The sequence below is a fragment of the Cupressus sempervirens genome, chromosome 9, assembly GCF_028749045.1.
Source record: "Cupressus sempervirens isolate cs-2001-9-10 chromosome 9, ASM2874904v1, whole genome shotgun sequence".
Classification (NCBI taxonomy): domain Eukaryota; kingdom Viridiplantae; phylum Streptophyta; class Pinopsida; order Cupressales; family Cupressaceae; genus Cupressus; species Cupressus sempervirens.
Window position 1 is genome coordinate 798,563,614 of NC_143126.1, and position 20,462 is coordinate 798,584,075.

General features: G+C 38.9%; 1 protein-coding gene across 2 annotated transcripts in view; it reads left to right on the top strand.

Annotated features, from left to right (window-relative positions):
• The window catches only part of LOC149541124 (Transducin/WD40 repeat-like superfamily protein), a 107,873-nt gene that overhangs the window by 16,917 nt on the left and 70,494 nt on the right, over positions 1-20,462 (top strand). For both annotated transcript variants that reach the window (XM_089802121.1, XM_089802120.1), the window contains exons 3-4: positions 16,804-16,864; positions 17,057-17,352. In XM_089802121.1, coding sequence (XP_089658247.1) covers positions 16,804-16,864; positions 17,057-17,352 — 357 coding nt within the window. The remainder of the gene's footprint in view (positions 1-16,803; positions 16,865-17,056; positions 17,353-20,462) is intronic.

Below are 20,462 nucleotides of genomic sequence, written 5' to 3' on the forward strand. Positions count from 1 at the left end.
TAAACCAAATCCAAGGAAGACAAACTGTTAACCAACACCACGATAATAGGCTGAAGAACTCTCCAACTTGAAATCCATGGTACAAAAACTTGGGTAAGCTAATTATGCTTGAAGTATTTGTTGATGTAGATTTGATGAAAGCCTTGACTAAAGCTTACAATCTAGCCACTCGCTCATTTCACTAAAAGGATAAGAGTGTGCTTTGTTCATTAGACAAAGAATCATTCATAGAGGAATTTGGCCTGGAGGGACCAATTGGTTTAGAAATTGAGTTGGAAAAGCTTAAGAATACCTTCTAGTCACAAAAGAGTTTCTTCACTGGACGAGTCATGAGGCAACACATTCCTTTGGAGAAGAAATTGGGAGAAATTCCGAAGAAAGTGGATGAGTTCATGCCTCTTGAATTTTTCAAGAGATATTTCCAAAACACCATGGTGTTTGGACTCAGTATTAGGAGTTGATGGGACTTTGAATGCTACTGGTGCAACATATGTAATAGCCATCAACATTCAGGATCAATGCACAAATGTCGGATATGATTGTCAAGCACATAATCACAGACATACATAATAAGATTGTGGCTGTGCAACAAGGAGAATTGAGAAATTCTAAGTTCCACCATTATTCATGCTAATGCACCTGATTTTGTACAAAAATATTGGCCATATCAGTGAAAGTTTTATTGAACAAATTGAGGAGATGGGAGAGGCACTGCCTGTGTTTCGATGGACAAGGGTATGAAACATGTTTTACCCTTATGCAAATTTTGTTTCATTTTACAATGACTTTGTGTTCCTTGTATTAAGTATGCTAGATGGTAATTTAGAAAGAGTTCCATAGTGTAAGAATTTGCTTAAGGGCAAAATTCACCCAGGAACTAAGAACTCAAACACAAGCACAACTGTAGACCAAAAAGAGAGAGTATGATCAGAATGATGATATATTCAATATGCCATGATAAGAGTACACTAGGAGTGCCTGTATATAAAGGCCCTCAGGAAGCACCTAGAATGTTTCTAGAAACAACCAGGGGATAAGACAACTAAGCACCTTATCCAACATTCTAGATGAATGGATAAGAATGACAAAGTGTCATATGTGTGTAGAAGATTCTTGTGTTGTAGACAACATGTGCTAAAAAGAGGTGCGGACCCTTGTGATGTCATCATGACAACTCACAAGAGTGCACATACTCTTAAGTGTCTCACAAATAAAAATAATAAAATAATGCAAGATAATAAAATAATGCATTAACCTAAGTAAACTTAAGTAAGTGTAGATAGTGAATACTAATTTACACCAACACCCCCCCTTAAGTGCAACTTAGGGGAATGCCCTTAAGCTTGCGAAAACTAGGATGAAGATGCATAATGGGTCTCAACTACTATGCCATGTTAGGTACCCATGTACATAATGAAAATGCAATCTTTCATAAAGCAGGGAAAGAGGGAAAACCTCATGGGAAAAACTCTCCCCCAAAAAGAGAGATAAATAGGGATGCATCAATGGATGGAGTAATCAAGACCCCTCCATTATGACATACATCCAGTATATACATAAGAGAATGTGAGAAGGAAGAGAGACAGAATAGGCTTCCCTCCCAAAAGAAGAATGCCGACAAGTGAAAGCCGCTCCGATGAAGAAGCTGGTCCAAGAATGCAGGATGATGTTCCTCCCCTTAGGAAGAAACAAAGGCAAAGGTACACTCCTGAAGATGTATGCTGGCCCTGAAACCTGCTCAAGTATCCTTGTGCTGATGCTGATGCTCGCCCCTTGCAACTGTGCTGAAAAGAACGAATGTAGATCTGTCAAGGATGTCTGTTGAACTTATTCCACTGAACCATCTATCTCCTTAATTGACAAAGAGACCTCCACTAATTGCTGTTCATAAGGATCCACAATCACGCCAACCTTGAAAGATTGATCATGTAGAGAATGGACATGAGGGTCAGAGTGAGCCCTCGCAACAATTGTAGAATGATCACCTTCATCAATGAGAAGATGTATGTCCTCAAGTCTGTCTCCCAAGTCAACTGAAGCTGGAGCTAGAAGACGAGATGTACCATGCTGTGTTAGACCTTTCACTGTGGCAATATAAGCATGTGGACTGGACTGATGTGACCTCTCACTGCAACTGTTGATAGAACCCCACGTGTCTGAACCTGTTGAAGCACTATCGCTGGTGTCACTATCAGTTTCCACTGTGTAGGATGTGTGGAGAGGAGTAGAGGATAAGCTGGGTGAACTTTCCTCAAAGTGAACATCCTTCTCCACAAAGATCTCGTGTGTCTCTGGATCAGTAAGTCTATAAGCCTTTACATTGTCTTCATAACAGATGAAGGTACAAGGCCTAGGTATCGGTGCCTTGCAACTCTTGGAAGATAGGTTAGCCCATGCTGGACAATCGAAGACTCTAAGGTGACTCACAACTGGTTTTTTGCCACACCATGCCTCAAAAGGAATCTTACCATCTAAGGCTGGATGAGGAGATCAATTATGTGAGTAGCACTGCTAATGGCTTCAACTTCAAGTGTAGGATCAAGAGACTTGGCTGTTATCATGCAACTTGCCATGGTCTTGAGAGTCCTAATCCTCATAGCTGCAACATCTGTCTTATGTGGACTGAATGTGGGTGAGTTCTAAAGATCAATCCCCTCAATTTTGCAAAAGTTCTTAAGTCTTCTATCGACATATCTGTTCTCATTGCCCACCCTTAGTACCTTGATGGCTTTCCCTGACTTGTGTTCAACATGAGTCTTGAAGTCTTGAAGCTTATGAACCAATTCATTCTTATGATGAAGGAAGAAGATCCAAGTGAATCTCGAAAAGTCATCAACAAATGTAAGGATATAGTGGCCTTGGCTGACTGAAGTCACTGCAAAGGGTCCTGCTAAAACCATGTGAACTAGCTGAAGAACAATTGGAGCTCGAGAAGACTTCCCTTTATCATACTTCTCCTTGAGATTCATATCCACTGAACAAGCTGAACATTCTCCCTTAGAAAAGTTGATATTAGGTAGACCTTTGAGCATATGTTTTGAGCAAAGTTGTAGAAGAGAGCGGAAGTCAAGATGACCAAACTGCTCATGCCGTAAGTTGATTTGTGAAGTAGAGTGAGTCAACAAGGCTTGAGAAGGAGAGTTAGGCACAAAGTGGGAGAAGGAATAAAGCCTCTTGTCATCATTGATTTTCCCCATTGCAACCAATGAACCATCTTTAAGACTTCGCACCATCACTGAATCTGGAAGGAACTCAACCTTATGACCATCTCCAAGGTGAGTGATTTGGTAAACTGATAGGAGATTGGAACTAAGATTTGGAACGTAGAGAACATCTTTGAATTCCCCATTTTCCATTTCCACATGTCCTTTCCCTTCAACTTCCATTTTAGTATCATCTCCCACAAAGATGTGTGGCACCTTTGACTGCTTCAATGAAGAAAAGTCTTCACTTGAAGAACCCATATGGTAAGAGGCACTTGAGTCAAGTATCCATTCCGAAGAAGAACTTGTGTTTGCCATAAGTGCTTGCCCTTTACCCTTTGAAGAGGTTGGAGTTGAATCCTTGGAAGTACCTGGCACTTGAATTTTATTCTTCTTGAGTAGGTTTTCTAACTCATCGATTCTCTTTGTCTTGCAATGATGCTCGTCATGATTTGGCTTTTTGCAATATGCACAAAAGAGTTTGTCCTTCTTGTCATTACTTCCCTTCTTGTTTGAAGAAGAATTGCCTTGTTGAGAGGAGGATTGTTGTGTCTCAGATTGTGTTTTCTGCTTCCACTGCTTCTTCTTATTGTTGCTTTTCTCCCCTTGACTTGATTTGTGCTCATCACTAGCCACCAAGGCTTTGGTCTTAGATGACTTGAGAAGTCCAAAATCCACCAAGTGAGATTGTTCAACAATCAACATCTCTGCAAATGCATCAAAGGAAGGCTTGTGGTAAGCAGATCCCATGGTCAACCTATGAGTATTAAAACTTGAAACAAAGTTAGTGTACTCAAAAGGTAGCCTCTTAAGGATGTGATGAATCAACCTATCATCCTTCATGGGATTTCCACAATCTTTCAGAAGTGCCCTATACTCATTGACTTTAATGATATAATCTTGAATTGTGTCAAAATTCTTAGGATCCAAGAGAAGTAGATCATTCTCAATCTAAAATCCCTTTTCTTCATCCACCTTACCATACAACTATTCAAGTTTATCCCAAGCTTCTTTAGATTTTGAACAATTTTTAATGTGGAAGAGAAGATCTCCATGTACACAACTCTTGATAACACCTAAAGCCTGTCGGTCTTGATTTTGCCAATCAATGAGTTCTTTAGCATCAGTAGGTTTGGTAATTGTACCATCAACATAAAGACTATATCCTTTTTCCATTAATCTGCTCCATCCAATATCTTTCCATGTAGAATAGTTGCGTGAAGTTAAAGGAGGACATTTAAAACCTATGATGCAGAAAATGAAAAGAGCACAATAGAGAGACAAAAACATAGTACACACCCCCCCTTTTCACTCAATCAAAAGACCCCCCCCCCCCCCCAAAAAAAAAAAAGATGCTTTGGCACTTTATAAGTAGTGCGTTTACAATGGGCCACTTGTCAAAATGTACAAAGTGGATTTTCTGATTTTGCTTTTACAATTGCCTTATGAGGCTTAAATCTGTCACTTAAGCACTGTAGCTCAGATTTACAACAATTCTGAAAAAGAATCAAAGCTTTACAATGCCGAAAAAGGCCTAATTCTGAAAGTGAGAAATTGGTTCACACAACCCTAGAATCTGACTTTAGATCTGGAAAGTAGACGAAAAAATACGCACTTTAAAAAAAATGGAACTTGAAAAAGGGACCAGATGTGCCCGTACGAAGCGTTTGAAGTTGCAAAACGCAAGATTATGCAGGTATAGTCGCCAAAAAATGCAATTTCTGCAAAATCTGTGCACTAAAACTAAAAAACAACACCACTACTAGAAAATTTAGGAAATTCTACCCAATTAAAAAAAAAATCGCACTTGAATTGGAGTTTGGATGTTCGAGTTATGGGCTCGCAAAGTCAGGTTGCCAAATTGAAAAGCAATTTGGAGAGGGGTCTGGAAGGAAAACTGCGAGTCTAAATTTGACAGTCAAACGATTGTCACTGCAGTTGTAAAATCCCTGGATTTGATGGTCAAACAGTCGTCAAATTTAACTGAGTGCATTGCTGATGTCAGCAAAAAATCAGCGTACTAGGGATGACGTGGTAGTTGACTCAATTCTTCGTACTGGTGATGTGGCGTCTATACCGTACGAAAATGTACACTTGGCAAAACAATCCGAGTTCCACGTGGTGACGTGGCAGACTCGGTTAATGTCTCAAAGGTGCCACGTGGTGGACTGTAACTCGTCCGCTTGGACTGCGTGGAGGATGACGTGTGGCACTTGACAACGTGTCAGGTGGACACGTGTCGTAGGCTGGAGGGCCTATGTGTCAGTCTCGTCGCTATGGCAAGTTTTGTCACCGCGTACACTTGTCAAAACGTCTTTGGCAAGTTCGAATATTGTATTGTACACTTGCGTGAAAGAGCTGTCAGTGGGCGAGAAGAGTTGTAACAGTCGCCGTTTGGCAAATCTGTTCGCTTGAAAATGCCAAAAAAAATCCTGGAAACTGATCGCCTAAGCGGAGCTAACCTGTTGAAAACGTTGATATGCTGCTGAAAAATCTGCGACGTCGGGAAATCTGAAGCGGGCGGGAGGTTTTTCGCATGTGCCGAAAAAGAAGATTTCTGTCACCGAAGAACAAACCAGTCGCTGTGTATTCCGACTACGATGTGTGGGTCAAATGCGCCGACCGGGAATCCTGTTTGTCGTCGGGAATCCGCGGGAGACTGCGTCGGAATATGCAGTGAATGCCGGAAGATTCTGAACCGGAAAAGGTTGTTGCAGGAGATAGGAGGACTGTGCGGCCAAATATTGCTGGGATGTTGCCAGATTTTTAAAAAAGCAACAGTTGGGATTTATATACTGTCGTCGGATTTTTGTGCATTCGCAGGCCGAGAATAGTAGTAGAGTCGCCACTGAACGCCGAGAACCTTCACACATGAGGCCGGGTAGATGATGCAATGCTGCTGCTGCTGCGTGTTTTAAAATAAATTCCACATTGAGTGGGGAAGGGCCTGCGGGCTTGTTTATATAGAGAATACTGCGGACTCTCTACCAAAGAGAAGCTCGTGGGATATGGGCTTTGGCTGGTCGGGGTAATGTGCTCGGCCGAGTATTAGTTGAGCGCTGAAAATTTGTAAATACAGTGGGCTTGGACTTAATGGCATGTAGTACGGCCTGTGCGTTGATGAGGAATATGCTTGTGGAACTGAGGAATTATATGCCCTGCAAAAATAAAATATTCCTCCAAAAATGGTAGAGCCGGGGTGTCACTGCCCGATTCTGCTAAAAAATTTTCTCTGTTGGGTGCCTGAAGGGAAATTTTTTTCCGAAACTTTGCAATTGAAAATGCAAAGAAAAAATCAGATCTGAAAATTAATTAAATTGTAGATCTGAAAATGACCATACCCGTATTGCAAATCGGGGCCTCCGAGTTTCGAATTGCAATTTTTTTTTGCCCTCATGGTCGACTTTGGGCCAAGGTAGCCAAGTTTATAGTTGATTTTCACCGGTTCAGCGTTCTGGACGCAATGGCGAGGTCAGATCTGGCTGTAGATGCTCCCAATTTCTGCAGTACTTCGGATTCAGGCTGAGGTGCTGAAGCAAGTGTGGTCTCGAATGGTTATATGATGAGAAAATCTCCAAGTTTATAGTTGATTTTCACCGGTTCAGCGTTCTGGACGCAATGGCGAGGTCAGATCTGGCTGTAGATGCTCCCAATTTCTGCAGTACTTCGGATTCAGGCTGAGGTGCTGAAGCAAGTGTGGTCTCGAATGGTTATATGATGAGAAAATCTCCAAGTTGCTTTGATACCATGTAAGAATTTGCCTAAGGGAAAAATTCACCCTAGAACTAATAACTCAAACACAAGCACAACTGTAGACCAAAAAGAGAGAGTGTGATCAGAATGACGATATATTCAATATGCCATAATAAGAGTACACTAGGAGTGCCTGTATATAAAGACCCTCAGGAAGCACCTAGAATGTCTCTAGAAACAACTAGGAGATAAGACAACTAAGCACCTTATCCAACATTCTAGATGAATGGATAAAAATGACAAAGTGTCATATGTGTGTAGAAGATTCCTGTGTTGTAGACAACATGTGCTTAAAAGAGGTGCAAACCCCTGTGATGTCATCATGACAACTCACAAGAGTGCACATACTCCTAAGTGTCTCACAAATAAAAATAATAAAATAATGCATTAACCTAAGTAAACTTAAGTAAGTGTAGATAGTGAACACTAATTTACACCAACACACTGAATGTGAGAAAATTGCTAAAGCCATCTAAGTGTTATGATGGAGATTGTAAATTGGAACATGATTGGGGAGATCTTTTCTTGTTTGAAAATTTTACTATCATGAGGGTTTATGCATGCCCACAACCACCAAATGTTCTACCCAAATTTGTCCTCGAAAGGTTGGGGATTATGGAATTCTTCTGGCAGTTGATTCTGATGAATATAGAGCATTAGGATCTGCAAGGTGAAAGGGCACTTTCCTTTGTAGAAATTTTAAGATTGGGGATTTTAACATTGTAGTAATTGATACATGTCTCAGACAATACAAATTAGCATCCTCAGTTATTAGAATTTATGACCCTAATGATGTAGTTAGGACTGCATTACAACAAATGCGAGGGTATAATTTGCCTCCAAGCAAACCCTCGTGGGAAGAGGATGTTATTCAGAATTGTTTATATGATGATATTTGTAGGGATAGGACTTTGAAATGGAGAGATATTATGAGGGTTGAGGAAGAAATGAGAAGAAGTGATCCCTCTTTTCCAGGTTTCTATCATTAGGAAAAATATCTGGATAGATTTGATAAATGCATTCAAAATTACCAAGAAATTGTGTCTCACATGCTAGTTGAAGTGAGAGATCAAGAAGAGGAAAGGTTTAACATAGATTGCCCTGAGCTAGATGTAGTCCTTGAGTTAGATTAAGAAGAGGAGCAGCTTGACACCTCAGCTTGGGCACAAGGAGGGATGAAGAAGCATAAATTAATTTCAGAGAAAATGTTTTGCAAATCTTACACAGGAAAAGTCAGTATTTTGTTGACTTGAGGCAAAAATTTCTTGTCAACTAAGCTACTGAAAATGAAAAGGCTCCTAATGAAATGGAACTTGTAGGAAAGATGTTGGATGATAGGATCATCCAGGCTCAAGAATTCTTGCAGGATGATGACTTTGTAAAGAGTGATGAGCTCAAGAGTTTTTTGTTTAAATTAAAGCAAAATCAATTGTCCCTAACATTACAGCCCAAAGATTTAGATGAGAAGGTGGCTGAACTAGTTGAAAAACTGCAAGTCTATGACCCCAACGGTGAGACTCTTGCTATCGAAGAGGCTAGGGACTTAGTGAAAAGAGTTGGGATGTTGCTGTTGCTTGGTTGGGACTTAAGTTCATCTTTCGTGTTAGATCAAATAAGAAGACAAGAAAAGTCAATTTCCTTTGAAACTTTTGGCCCAAGAGGGTTACAAAGAGGATCAGGGTATAATATAGATGCACAAACCTTGGTTGTGCGGAGTATTGCTCCTGAATTAGATAAGCCAAAGCAAATGGAGGTGAAGGACACACCTCACGGAAATGTGATTTTTCGGAGTGTACAGACTACATATGGCAAATAAATGTTTGGTATGTTAAGAGTAGTGACAACTATGAGTTCAGACAAAATGATTCAAATTGAGGATCATTTGCATCATACTTTCAAAGATTATGAGGAAGAGATGAAAAGACTTATGTGATGGAACAAAAAATCACAGAATTGGAGATAGAAATAAGAACCTTGAAAAGTGCTACAAGGCCTATTATAGAGGTCATTGACAAAGAAATCCAGAAAGAAGAAGAAGGATCAGTACCCACAGTGATGATTGATCAGCCATCAGGCATGGCTATTGATGAAAAGGACACCAAAAGGGAAATAGAAGCAAGAGCAATGAAAGGTATACTCTCTCATAGGATAAATGCATTACAAAATGTTTCACAAAATGTTCATGGCATTTACATCTCTTTACAAGAAGCGGAACATTGGTGCTCTAAGGCACTCTCATTTTTATCTCATTTGTTTAAGAAGTGGGGCCCATATAGCCAATTCTTTGAGAAGCTAGTTCCAATTTTAACCCAGAAGGAGGAGTTGCCTAAGGAAATCATTATTCCCACTAGGAAAATGATTGGCGAGGTTAAGGAACTAGATGGGTTTTTCTTTGGAAAAATGCAATTAATTCAAAATAAAATGAAAATTATTGCAGATGGCATACATGGTTTTATTCCCCTTATTGTTGATAATTATGGAAGTTTGAGGGAATGTCAGGAGTGGCCCACATCATTTGAGAATATTTTGAATCATGAGAAAGTCATGGCTTATTGTAATGGAGATGCTGATGTGTTCAATTTTTATGAGGTTTTTGATATTTTATATAAGATTGAAATGGATATGAATAAGGTAGTTGCAGATGCAAGGGCAATAACAGATGCAAGGTGGATTAAGAATCTGAATGAGCTGAATCTGGTTAGAGATGCCACATGGCTAGACATTGACACTGACATTAACCATTTGGGAAGTTGTAGCAGAAATCAAAACATTGCCTGATGGAAATAGTGATTGAACAAAGCTGGAATAAAATCATGGAGTGCAAATAGAGGAAAGACAACCATTACAATAGGGTATCTTACTTTTGCGGTTCACCTGCTATGGATACACTTACATTGCAAACAGAGAGCTGATCTTGAATACACATGCTGCCAGCTGTTCATTTTGAAACTATCTACATTTGTTGTTTCTTCTTATTTTGTCTTATATGTAACAAGTTGTGATTGTCAAATGAAATGTGACATGTGTCCAGTCTCTCTATGCCTAAAGCTTGTTGCAACTCATCTATATAAATGAGCTCCCAAGGCTAGAGTAGGGTCCAAATTTCAAAGAGAATGAATGCTATTATCATGTTTTAAGTTGGTCCAATACTGTGTAGCTAAACTATCGTGTCTGGTTCATTTAATGGAAGTTTAGAGTTGCAGTGTGTTCATTGTATCTTGAGTCAACTTATTTTCACTGAATTTCATACTTGGGTTGTATTATTTCAAGCAAATTAATACAAATGAAGAAATACTTGGTTGCCCAATTCAGATCTTGTCTCTTCTTGTGTTATCTTTCAATTTTCTGAAATTCAATGACAATCATCTTGAGTTTCAGTTGTAATTTGTTTTGAATTATATCTTGTTTCATATTTTGCTATTAATCAAAATGATTATGTAAATGCTTGATATGACTTGAAAAAATTGAAGGTACCAGGGGGATTTTGATAAATATGAGTTTGAAATTGAGTATCGATTTCCTTTTTACAAAGTGAGAAAATAGATCTGATGTAGTGTGTCATATTTTGTGAGTAAATGTCCAAATGGATAAATCACTGATCATAAATTGATGTTGAACAGGTTTTGTAAGGCTACATTGTATCAAAAATCAAGAATCAAATCTTCATTATCTTGTGTCTTATTTGTAGATCTAGAAAGTTAGCTTGTGCTTGATTAGAGAGGTGTAGGGTATGGAGAATTAGATATTTTGCATCCCTCACATAGCATCTAAATTTGAAGAACCAAAGGCAAATGTCTACTATTATGAAATTTATAATAAATATTGTTGTCAAGGAAAGTGATGATAAATTCCAAGGTATACCTGCTCGAATCCTGCAGAATTCAAAGGGAAAAAGACTGTAAAGTCTTATTAGTTGGTCCTATTGGCTTGCATGAGAATACTTGTCATGGTCGTTAGCTAATTCCTAGGTGTTTTCTGCATTCTCAAAAGGTAGTTCAAATCCTGTCAAATCAGGTGCCAAGAGTCCATTCAATCTGACTTAAGCTACAACATTAATATAATTTTTCAGGGATGCAATTGTTTATCAGGTTTGAAAGCCAATTTGAAGGTGAAATTCAGAGCTACAGGTCCAGATTTTGGACTATTACAGCAAGGTATCGTCATATTTCTAATCATCATTGAGGACAAAAACAAATAGGACAAATTTATAATATGTAGTGCTGGTTTTTTGTGAGTTCAACAATATCAACAAGGGTTTGAAATGTTTTAATTTTTTTGAGGATGACTAGGGTTTCAAAACAATTTTTGAGGTCTTTGTATTTAAATCTGTATATTTTGATCGTCTTATCTTAGAAAAATAAGAGAAAATCAATGCGCTCATGATGCAAGAGCATCTTGGGTTTGCTCGGTGACTACTTTGGAGTTCATGGGAGGAGGCTCAGTAGTTGCTTTGGAGGGTGCTTGGATTGGTACTCGGTAGAAGAAAGGCTGGTGCTCGACATGCTTTGGGAGCTCGGCATGGTCTGTTGTGCTCAACATGTAGTGGGAGTTCGGCAATGCTTGAGAGTTTGCTGTCACTTGGCAGTGTGTTGGTACCCACTGGAGTTCTTGGTGTATTTAATGCATGTAGCGTGTGATCGCGATGTGGATCGATCAGGGAGTGTGTGTGGACCTATTTGTGGTCTGGGTTATCTCTCCTGTGTGCATCTAAATCTGTATTGTAAACTTGGGGCTTGTCCTAAGTATTTTGTGTGGTTATTGCGTGTTAATTGCGGGTTAACGTTTTGTATTTAATGTTTGTTGTGAGCTGACTTGTGGCTTGAATATGCATTTAGTGTAAGGGGTTTATTTAATTTGTAATTGCTAGGTCGACTTGTGGCTTAGTTGGATATAATTAGGGGGTCTTGTGGAGTCTTTTAGTCATTCATTTCATGGAGTGATTCATTCATTTCGGAGGAGTGAGTCTGGAGAGTAGCTGAAGGGTGAGTTTTCTTGAGTCTGTAGACAGAGCGCTGAATGTGAGGCTGTTTACAGCAGGATTGTAGTTGAGTTGCGAGTGTGGAGAAGAGCTAGTGGTTGCAGTTTAGAAACAAGGAGGTTGCTTGGTGGCTTGCGAGCACAAGTTGAGATCTTGGAGGTTTCTACCAGATTGTTGTTGTGTTATAGATCTGGACTAGCTAGGATTTGGATTGGATCTTGTAGAACTGTTATTGTAATTGCTGCTATATTTGGCCGTAACCCGGAAGGCCTTATAGTCAGGCATATGGCATGTAAACAATTATATTTATGAATAAAGAGTTGCATTTGGTATTAGATCTTGCTTTGTTGTTGCATTGTTGTTGTGTTTCTGTTGTGTGGTTATTTGTTGGGGGCTAGGACATCTCCTTTGGGGATTCTCTTGCCTGGCACTGCGTTAAGTGGTATTAGAGCGAAGGTTGTTCCTGAGTGTGTAGTCAGATCGCTGAAGTTGTGGTAGTTTGCACCAGGACTTGGGTTGGGGAAGTAAATTCGAGAAGATCTTGATCTAGTGGTGGATTTTCTTTGTGGAGTCCTAGATCTCTTGATTGTGAGGTGGCAGATTGTGGTTTTGACTTGCAATTGTAGAGGGCTTATATATGGATTGATGGATGCAAAGATGGAAGATTGATCTTGTTGAGGCATGATCGCAGAGAGTTTGTGTATTGCAAATCCGTGTTCTTGGACTTGTGATTTGGTTCCTGATTGTTTATGCGAGGTGGCAGGTTGTGATTTGCCTTGCAAACAATTCAGTGTTATAACAAGGAGCGTGGGAAGGATTTGTTGCAGAGGGTTTGTGAAGATCTTGGGAGATGGCTCCGAGAGGATTGGACTTTGAGATGATTGCAAATCTTCGTGATGTGATGGAGAGGAGGCTTTCTGAGATGTTTGCTCAGTTTGAAGCTAGCTTGGTTGATCAAGTTAAGGACGGGGTGAGGAAGGCATTCCGTGGATGTTTGTGGAGTTGGAGTCTGCCGATCTGGAAGAGAGTTATTTGGCCGGTTAAGAGACTTGTTCGTGAGAGAAGATGGCATGGCAAGGTCGATTTGGAAGAGGTTGGTTTTATTGATCAGTTTGTGGAGTATGATATAGAACCTGCAGAGCAACTTGAGGTTTTTGCTGAGGATATTCCAAACTTTGTTGATATTGGGATGGAGATTGGTTTTCATGATCAGTTGGTTTGGTCTGACATGGAGATTGTAGAGCACTTGGTCGTGGATGATGCAGTTGCTGTTGGTGTTGCTGCTGTGGATGAGGATTTGTTGATGAAGCATTATGTTTCAGTTTGTTCTTGGGAGTGAGCATGCTGATTGGATGGTTGAGATTTTGGTGTTTGATAGAGTTATGTAGATGTGGATGATGTGCAGATTGGTTTTCTTGTCCTTGTTGGAGTGGAAGCCTCTGGTGAAGATAAAGATGGTTGTTGATCTTTCTTTGGGCATCAAAGTGTGGGACACACTTTTCTATTTACCTGGGGAGTTTGATGTAGGAGCATCTTGGGTTTGCTCAGTAACTACTTTGGAGTTCACGAGAGGAGGCTCAGTAGTTGCTTTGGAGGGTGCTTGAACTAGTACTTGGTTGAAGAAGGGCTGGTGGCTAGTGCTTGGCATGCTCTGGGAGCTTGGCATGGTCTTGGAGCTTGGCATGGTCTAGGAGCTCGACATGTATTGGGAGTCTGGCGATGCTTGGGAGTTTGCTGTCACTCAACAGTGTGTTGGTGCCGACTGGAGTTCTTGGTGTATTTAATGCATGTAGCGTGTGAATCGATCGGGGAGTGTGTGTGGACCTAATTGTGGTCTTGGTTATCTCTCCTATGTGCATTTAAATATGTTCTTGGGGCTTGTCCTAAGTATTTTGTGTGGTTATCGTGTGTTAATTGAGGGTTAATGCGAGGGTTAACGTTTTGTATTTAATGTTTGTTGTGAGCCGACTTGTGGCTTAAATGTGCATTTAATGTAAGGGGTTTATTTAATATGTAATTGCTAGGCCAACTTGTGGCTTAGTTGGGTATAATTAAGGGGTCTTGTGGAGTCTTTTAGTCATTCATTTTATGGAGTGATTCATTCATTGTTGAGGAGTGAGTTTGGAGAGTAGCTGAAGGGCGAGGTTTCATGAGTCTGTGGATAGAGCGCCGAATGTGAGGCAGTTTACAGCAGGATTGTGGTGGAGTTTCGAGTTTGGAGAAGAGCTAGTGGTTGCGGTTTAGAAACAAAGAGGTTGCTTGGTGGCTTGCAAGCACAAGTTGAGATCTTGAAGGTTTCTACCAAATTGCTATTGTGTTACAGATCTGGACTAGGTAGGGTTTGGATTGGATCTTGAGGGATCTTGCAGAATTATTATTGTAATTGCTATTGTATTTGGCTGTAACCCGGTGGGCCTTACAGTCGGGCATATTGCATGTAAACAATTATATTTATGAATAAAGATTTGCATTTGGTATTAGATCTTGCTTTGTTGTTGCATTGTTGTTGTGTTTCCACTGTGTGGTTATTTGCTGGGGGCTAGGACATCTCTTTTGGGGATTCTCCTGCCTTGCACTGTGTCAACTCACTTATGAAATATCTAGGTAGATAGATTGAATTTTTATACTTTTTCTATACTCAGAAATGCTCATAAATTTATTCGTCTTAGCAGAATCAGTTTTATAATCTGGAAATAAATCAAGTTTTATGAAGAATTTCTTTTATGCAAGTAAATTTTTAGCATTTTCTGCACCCTAGTCTTGGTGATGTTATTTTTCTATTGTCCCTATCTTGGGCTGTTACAAATACCCAAATCAAAATATTTGTGAAATATTCATTCTTACCAAACCCTTATTACCACATTTTGAGCCAAACTCTGAAATCTCAATCTAAAAATCAACCAGCTATGGTGAATCTCTCACTAAGAAAAGTAGGCTAGCTGAAGAGGGGTTTCGTGCTCAACAATCCAAAGAATTTTCATTCCAACATCTTGTTATGTGTGTACAAGCAAAATCAATGAATGAGAGCCAAGCTGATATACATATAATACTTGAAAGTCTAGTTATGAAAAGATGTTTAAGAATTATCTCAAATGGAAATTTTGCATATTAGTAAAATAACAAAATCGTAAATACTAAACACTAATTTTTTTAATAGAGTTATTGGCGAGAAGTCTGATATTTTGATATATGGGTTTGTATATGTTTGTAGTAGTTATTTATGTTGATGATGTTGTTCTAGGTGATAATGATGACAATATATGCAAAGATTTTGCTACTCAAATGCAAACAAAGTTTGAAATGTCTATGCTTGCAGAACTTCCTCTTTTTCTTGGGTTGCAAGTTTCACAGTTAGATAAATGTATATTTTTATCTCAGATTAAGTATGCAAAAGAAATGCTCAAGAAGTTTTAGATGGAAGATGATGAATCACATGATGCAAATCTGAGTTATTTCAGTTTTGTGGGTTTCTTGAATATTATCATTTATGATTTATTTAATTGCTGCAACTATTTCCGTTATCAGACAAATATTGTGCACATCTCTCTCTCTCTCTCTCTCTCTCTCTCTCTCTCTCCCCTATAAACGATTGCAAAATAACAACAAAAAACAAAATTAAGTGTGCCAACTAAAGTAAGTGCCTCTATTACTGCAAGCTGGGTAAAGGGATGATTTGAAGACCTAGTTGCTCTTATCTGTAGATTTTCCACTTTTGTTAGTTGGCGAGGAAGATTTAGGGTGGGACCATATTGAGCAGCAAAAAAAACTACACGTGGGAGGCATACTATTAAAGAAGTTCCTGTTTTAAAAAGATTTTTAATATGTATCCAGAATGTATGGATCTTATGCATTGATCTTATTGGACATTTTTTGAATCTGGAAGCTGAATATTGACTATCAAAAATCAGGATTGTGTGTTATGTTTTTTTTTTGTTGGCTTAGGGTTGCCATGACCTAGCACAATGCCCATTTTGGGGCAAGCTAAGACGAAACTATTACCTGGGGATGTACTAAGCAGCCTGCATGGATGCATCAGGTGATATTCGGGCTTTGGAGTCAAACCCAAGCCCTATGGGGAGAAAACCCACAGCCCAAGCCAACTCCACTACCCGTGTGGGCTGATTGTGTAGTATGTTGTTGAAAAAACATAAAACATGATACTTATCCATGCCAAGTTGCAAAAATTTCCTAGTCAATTTACTTAGTCTCACTGTGAAATAAAATTATAAATGCCAAACAATGTGAGACCATACTACTGCTTGCAGTTAAACACCACAAATAAAATTGTCTTGTATGCCTTACATGCAGACAACAGTAATGCTAGTCTTTTTAATCTCATCCATAATTGTATTTCTTATCTCACCCATAATTGCATCTAACATAATTGTAGGTAGATATCAAAACAGTTGATTGACAAAGGTAATCAGCATCTTTCCTTCAGTTCACATACATACCTTGTGTAACAAGATAATTGCCAGATCCATGTGGTGTATGTAAAACTTTTCTATTGAACAATGTTCTATTAGTGAGGTAGATTAGAAATTTTAATTAACTTTAACTTTTCTATTGAACAATGTTCTATTAGTGAGGTAGATTAGAAATTTAAATTAACTTTAAGATATCAAGTGGCTGTAATCAGTCATCATAATAGTTCTAAACTGATGTGAAGATTGCTCTTATTTAAACTGTGTCAAAATCCCATGTTCAAAAGTTTTCCAGGTTTTGCTTGATGCCAACTTTCATGCATGTGGCATATATTGTTGTGGGATTACATTTTTCAAATGTCATAATGGGAGATGTTACTTTCCTTTAAACTGTATTGGTAAGCTTTTTATCTCCATCCTCACTGTCATTTATATGTATGTGCAGCTTGTGCAGATAGGGTAGTGAGGGTATTTAAATTGGATGATGCGTTGAGCAAAAGTTTCAAGTAAGCAATTTAAAATCATTTATAACTCTTGTACTGACTATCATAACTTGTTGCCATTTATGGTGCTATTTATCTTCTTCAGTTATTTCTGTATGTTAATATGGTTCTTGTTTTTGTGGGCTTAATTATTTGAACCTTATCCAAGTGATCCATTATGCTACTGCTAACATTTTATTATTTGATCTGGTATAGATTTCTACGTATCAATATGCCAAGTGGAAGCCATCCAGTAGCAGTTACATTTTGTAAGGAAGCATCACAGCTAGTTGTGGGAGCACATAATATTTCTGGATCTTCCTTATACATGTATGGAGAAGCAGCTCGGAAGTCATCTGAAGATGCTAATGAACAATCCAAACTTCCTCAGCCTGAAGTGAAATGGGAAAAGCAGCAAGTGCATGACAAGAAAGGCATCTTAACTCTTGTTGGAACTTCTGCAACCTATGGAAATGCAGATGGCAGTACAATTATTGCTTCATGCTCGGAGGGTATTTATTTTCCTTTATTGTTGATTATAGTATGATTGATAAATAGCCACTGTGATAATGTTTTTTGGGATTTTGACTTTTGATAAATAGCCACTGTGATAATGTTTTTTGGGATTGTGACTTTCTCTCAAGGGATGTGGGGTTGTGAGAAGAGTTTTGGGTAGTAATTATTTTCAAGATTTTGGCAACAGCTGGTGGATGGCTATTAGAGTTATATAAAAATTACTACTTGACAATTGTATTACAAATTTCAGTTTATCATTCACTGAGTAAAAGAAACTGAAATTTATGCAAGCTTTTGTTGCTGTATGACATTTTGCATCAGAGTACCAATCATAATGTCTTTATCCCCATATTGAGTATACTGAGTGAAAATATGCACCCTTTTGATCTGAGGCCCAAGTGTTAAAGTTCAGTGGTCAACCCAATCAGAGAGATTGAGCTAGTATATTAGCGTGGACGATTTATTTCTGATAGCGGGATTTGACACCAATGGAGATAGAGAACATACAGTAGAACTGTTATAGAAATATTCTATTTTGCTTAGCTTTGTATATGATTTGTAACAGATGTGATGTCTTTATCTTCATTCAACCATCTACCTATCTCTAGCCTTACAAAGAATGACAATGTACATATAAATACAAGAGTAAGGAATAGGATGGTTCAGTTGGAAAGCAACAACTCATATTCTTATTGCAACTGGGACAAGCTCTCATAGATGATGCTTGCTTGAATAGATTGAGTTGTGTGGTATTGCCTATAGTTGAAAAACTCATACTCGGCAGCTTATTGCCAAGGGCCATATTATGGCGAAAAATCAGTGTTACCTTGGTGTGGGGGTGCGGGGGGACGTCGGGACGAGTTTCAAGTGTGGGAAAAAAAGGGCCTCAATTTGGGGACGGCGGGGGGATGGTGGGAGTGCGGTGACAGGGCGGGGGAGTGGGGGGAGGGGGTTGCATAGTATATATATAATATATATGACTGAAAATGCTAATTATGAAATGATACTTCAATATATTATATAACATGAACATACCAAATATAGTTGAATACAATGAATAGAGAAAATTGAAATGCGATTCACAAACCATAAGTTCAAACTTGAAACTTGAAACTTCATAACCATTACCAATGATCATTTAACAAATTAACTTAGTTCAAGATGCAAGATTCAAAATTCATTGTTCAAATATGATTCTATGAATATCATATATCATAAAGATGCTCATGATGACAATGAGCCGAATAGCCTGAAACAATGAAATAATAATAATAATGTATCATAGCCATATCAAAATGAGTACAATCAACAAAATGACAAAATGTCAATAATGAGAATGGAATCATCTCAAATGCTCTCTAATCATCCCCTATACCGAAGTCCTCATCACTGGAACTATTAGACTCGTTGTGGGTAAGATCCTGATCCTCTAAAAGAACACCAACTAGCCCTACATTGGCTTCTGCTACATTGTCATCCTCATCAATCTGAGCTGGATCCTTTGGCCCCACATCCCATTGTGCTGTAGGGCTCTCCTTGTACTCATGTGTCTTGCGATCTTTGAGCTGCAAGTAACCATGTACAGCAACCAACTTCTCCGCTCCCTTAGAGGTAAGTCTGTTCCTCTTAACAGAGTGAATGAACCTATAGGTGGACCCGTTCCTCTCTGCAGCTGAGGAGCTAGACACCTGAGATGACAAAGTTAAAAGTTACAATTTACAAACAAATGTTCGTACAATTTGTAACAAATGAAAAATGGTAAATCAATGATTATTGAACCAATGAATCATAAATTGAAATCAGTAAAGTAAAACTCTTAAAGTTAAGATTATAAAGGGCTGGAATTAGTAATTAGTATTATAAACTTGAGAAAGCAGTCGGATGGCTAGTGAGTTGATCTTTAACTTCTGTGACCCATGACATTTCCACCACATAATGGGATTCTTTTGTGCCATGGTTTTGACATCCACCTTTGTAATATCCGAGTATCCTACAAGTTACAAGTTTTAAAGTTTACAACACAAAATTAAAATAACTTTAATAAAGTTATAAGTAACAATTAATTATTAAACAAACTTATAATTATAAAGAGTTTAGAGCAATGAATCAAGATTTAAGGATTACATGAAAGACTAACAAATTCAGACCACTCAGTGCGAATTTCACTAGCAATCTCAATATCATACATCCTGGCAATGCATCGAAAGAACCCATTCTTCACCTCATTATTCCGAAGTGGTGTGGCTCTACTAGGCCTAGGTATGTACCACTTTGGGTTCAATGCATAGGCAACCATGTGCAAAGGAGTGTTCAACTTCTCTCACATGCGGTGCATGATAGGCTCAATGTGCTCCGTATAGAATGCTAGAGTGGGGTCGCTCTCACGCACAACAACCCTCATCTGCCCAAGCATGAAATCAATGCACTTATAAACCTCTCCAAGGCTAGGTGAATCTGCATCTCCATATCTGATCATTTGAAACACTGGAGTAATGATGGAGACTATGTATTTTTCGTCCCTCCAAAACTGATCACTCTTCATTGTCTCCTTTACCCTCTTCCCCTACTTTGTTGTGGACTTTGGCCATCGATTCCATTCTTGTGTCATAACTAGGAGTTGCAATGGCTCTTGCAACTCAGTCATTCTCTCCAAGAGAATATAATATGATGCCTACCTGGTCCCAACTGGTTTCAGGAATTGCTTTTTTGCGAAGCTCCTAAAAAGTGCATGTGATGCATGGTGATTGCAGATAATCATCTGCACCTCTCTCCCATCACTAACCACATTTCTAATCCACTCTATTTTCCCCATGTCTTTGAGTGCATTGTTCACAGTATGCGCACAACATGGAGTCTACCAAATATGTCTATAGGCTGCCTCAACAAACCTCCCTGCAGCTTTGCACACATGTGCTGCATCTGTCACAATTTGAACCACATTTTGTGGCCCAACCTCCTCAATGGCTTCCCTAAGCATATGAAACTGAAAATCAGCATCTTTATGATGCCCTGAGCAATCAATTGCCTTCAAAAAGTATGGGCCCTCGGTGCATGTAACCATAATTTTGATGAGTGGACGATGATTAATGTCCGTCCACCCATCCAT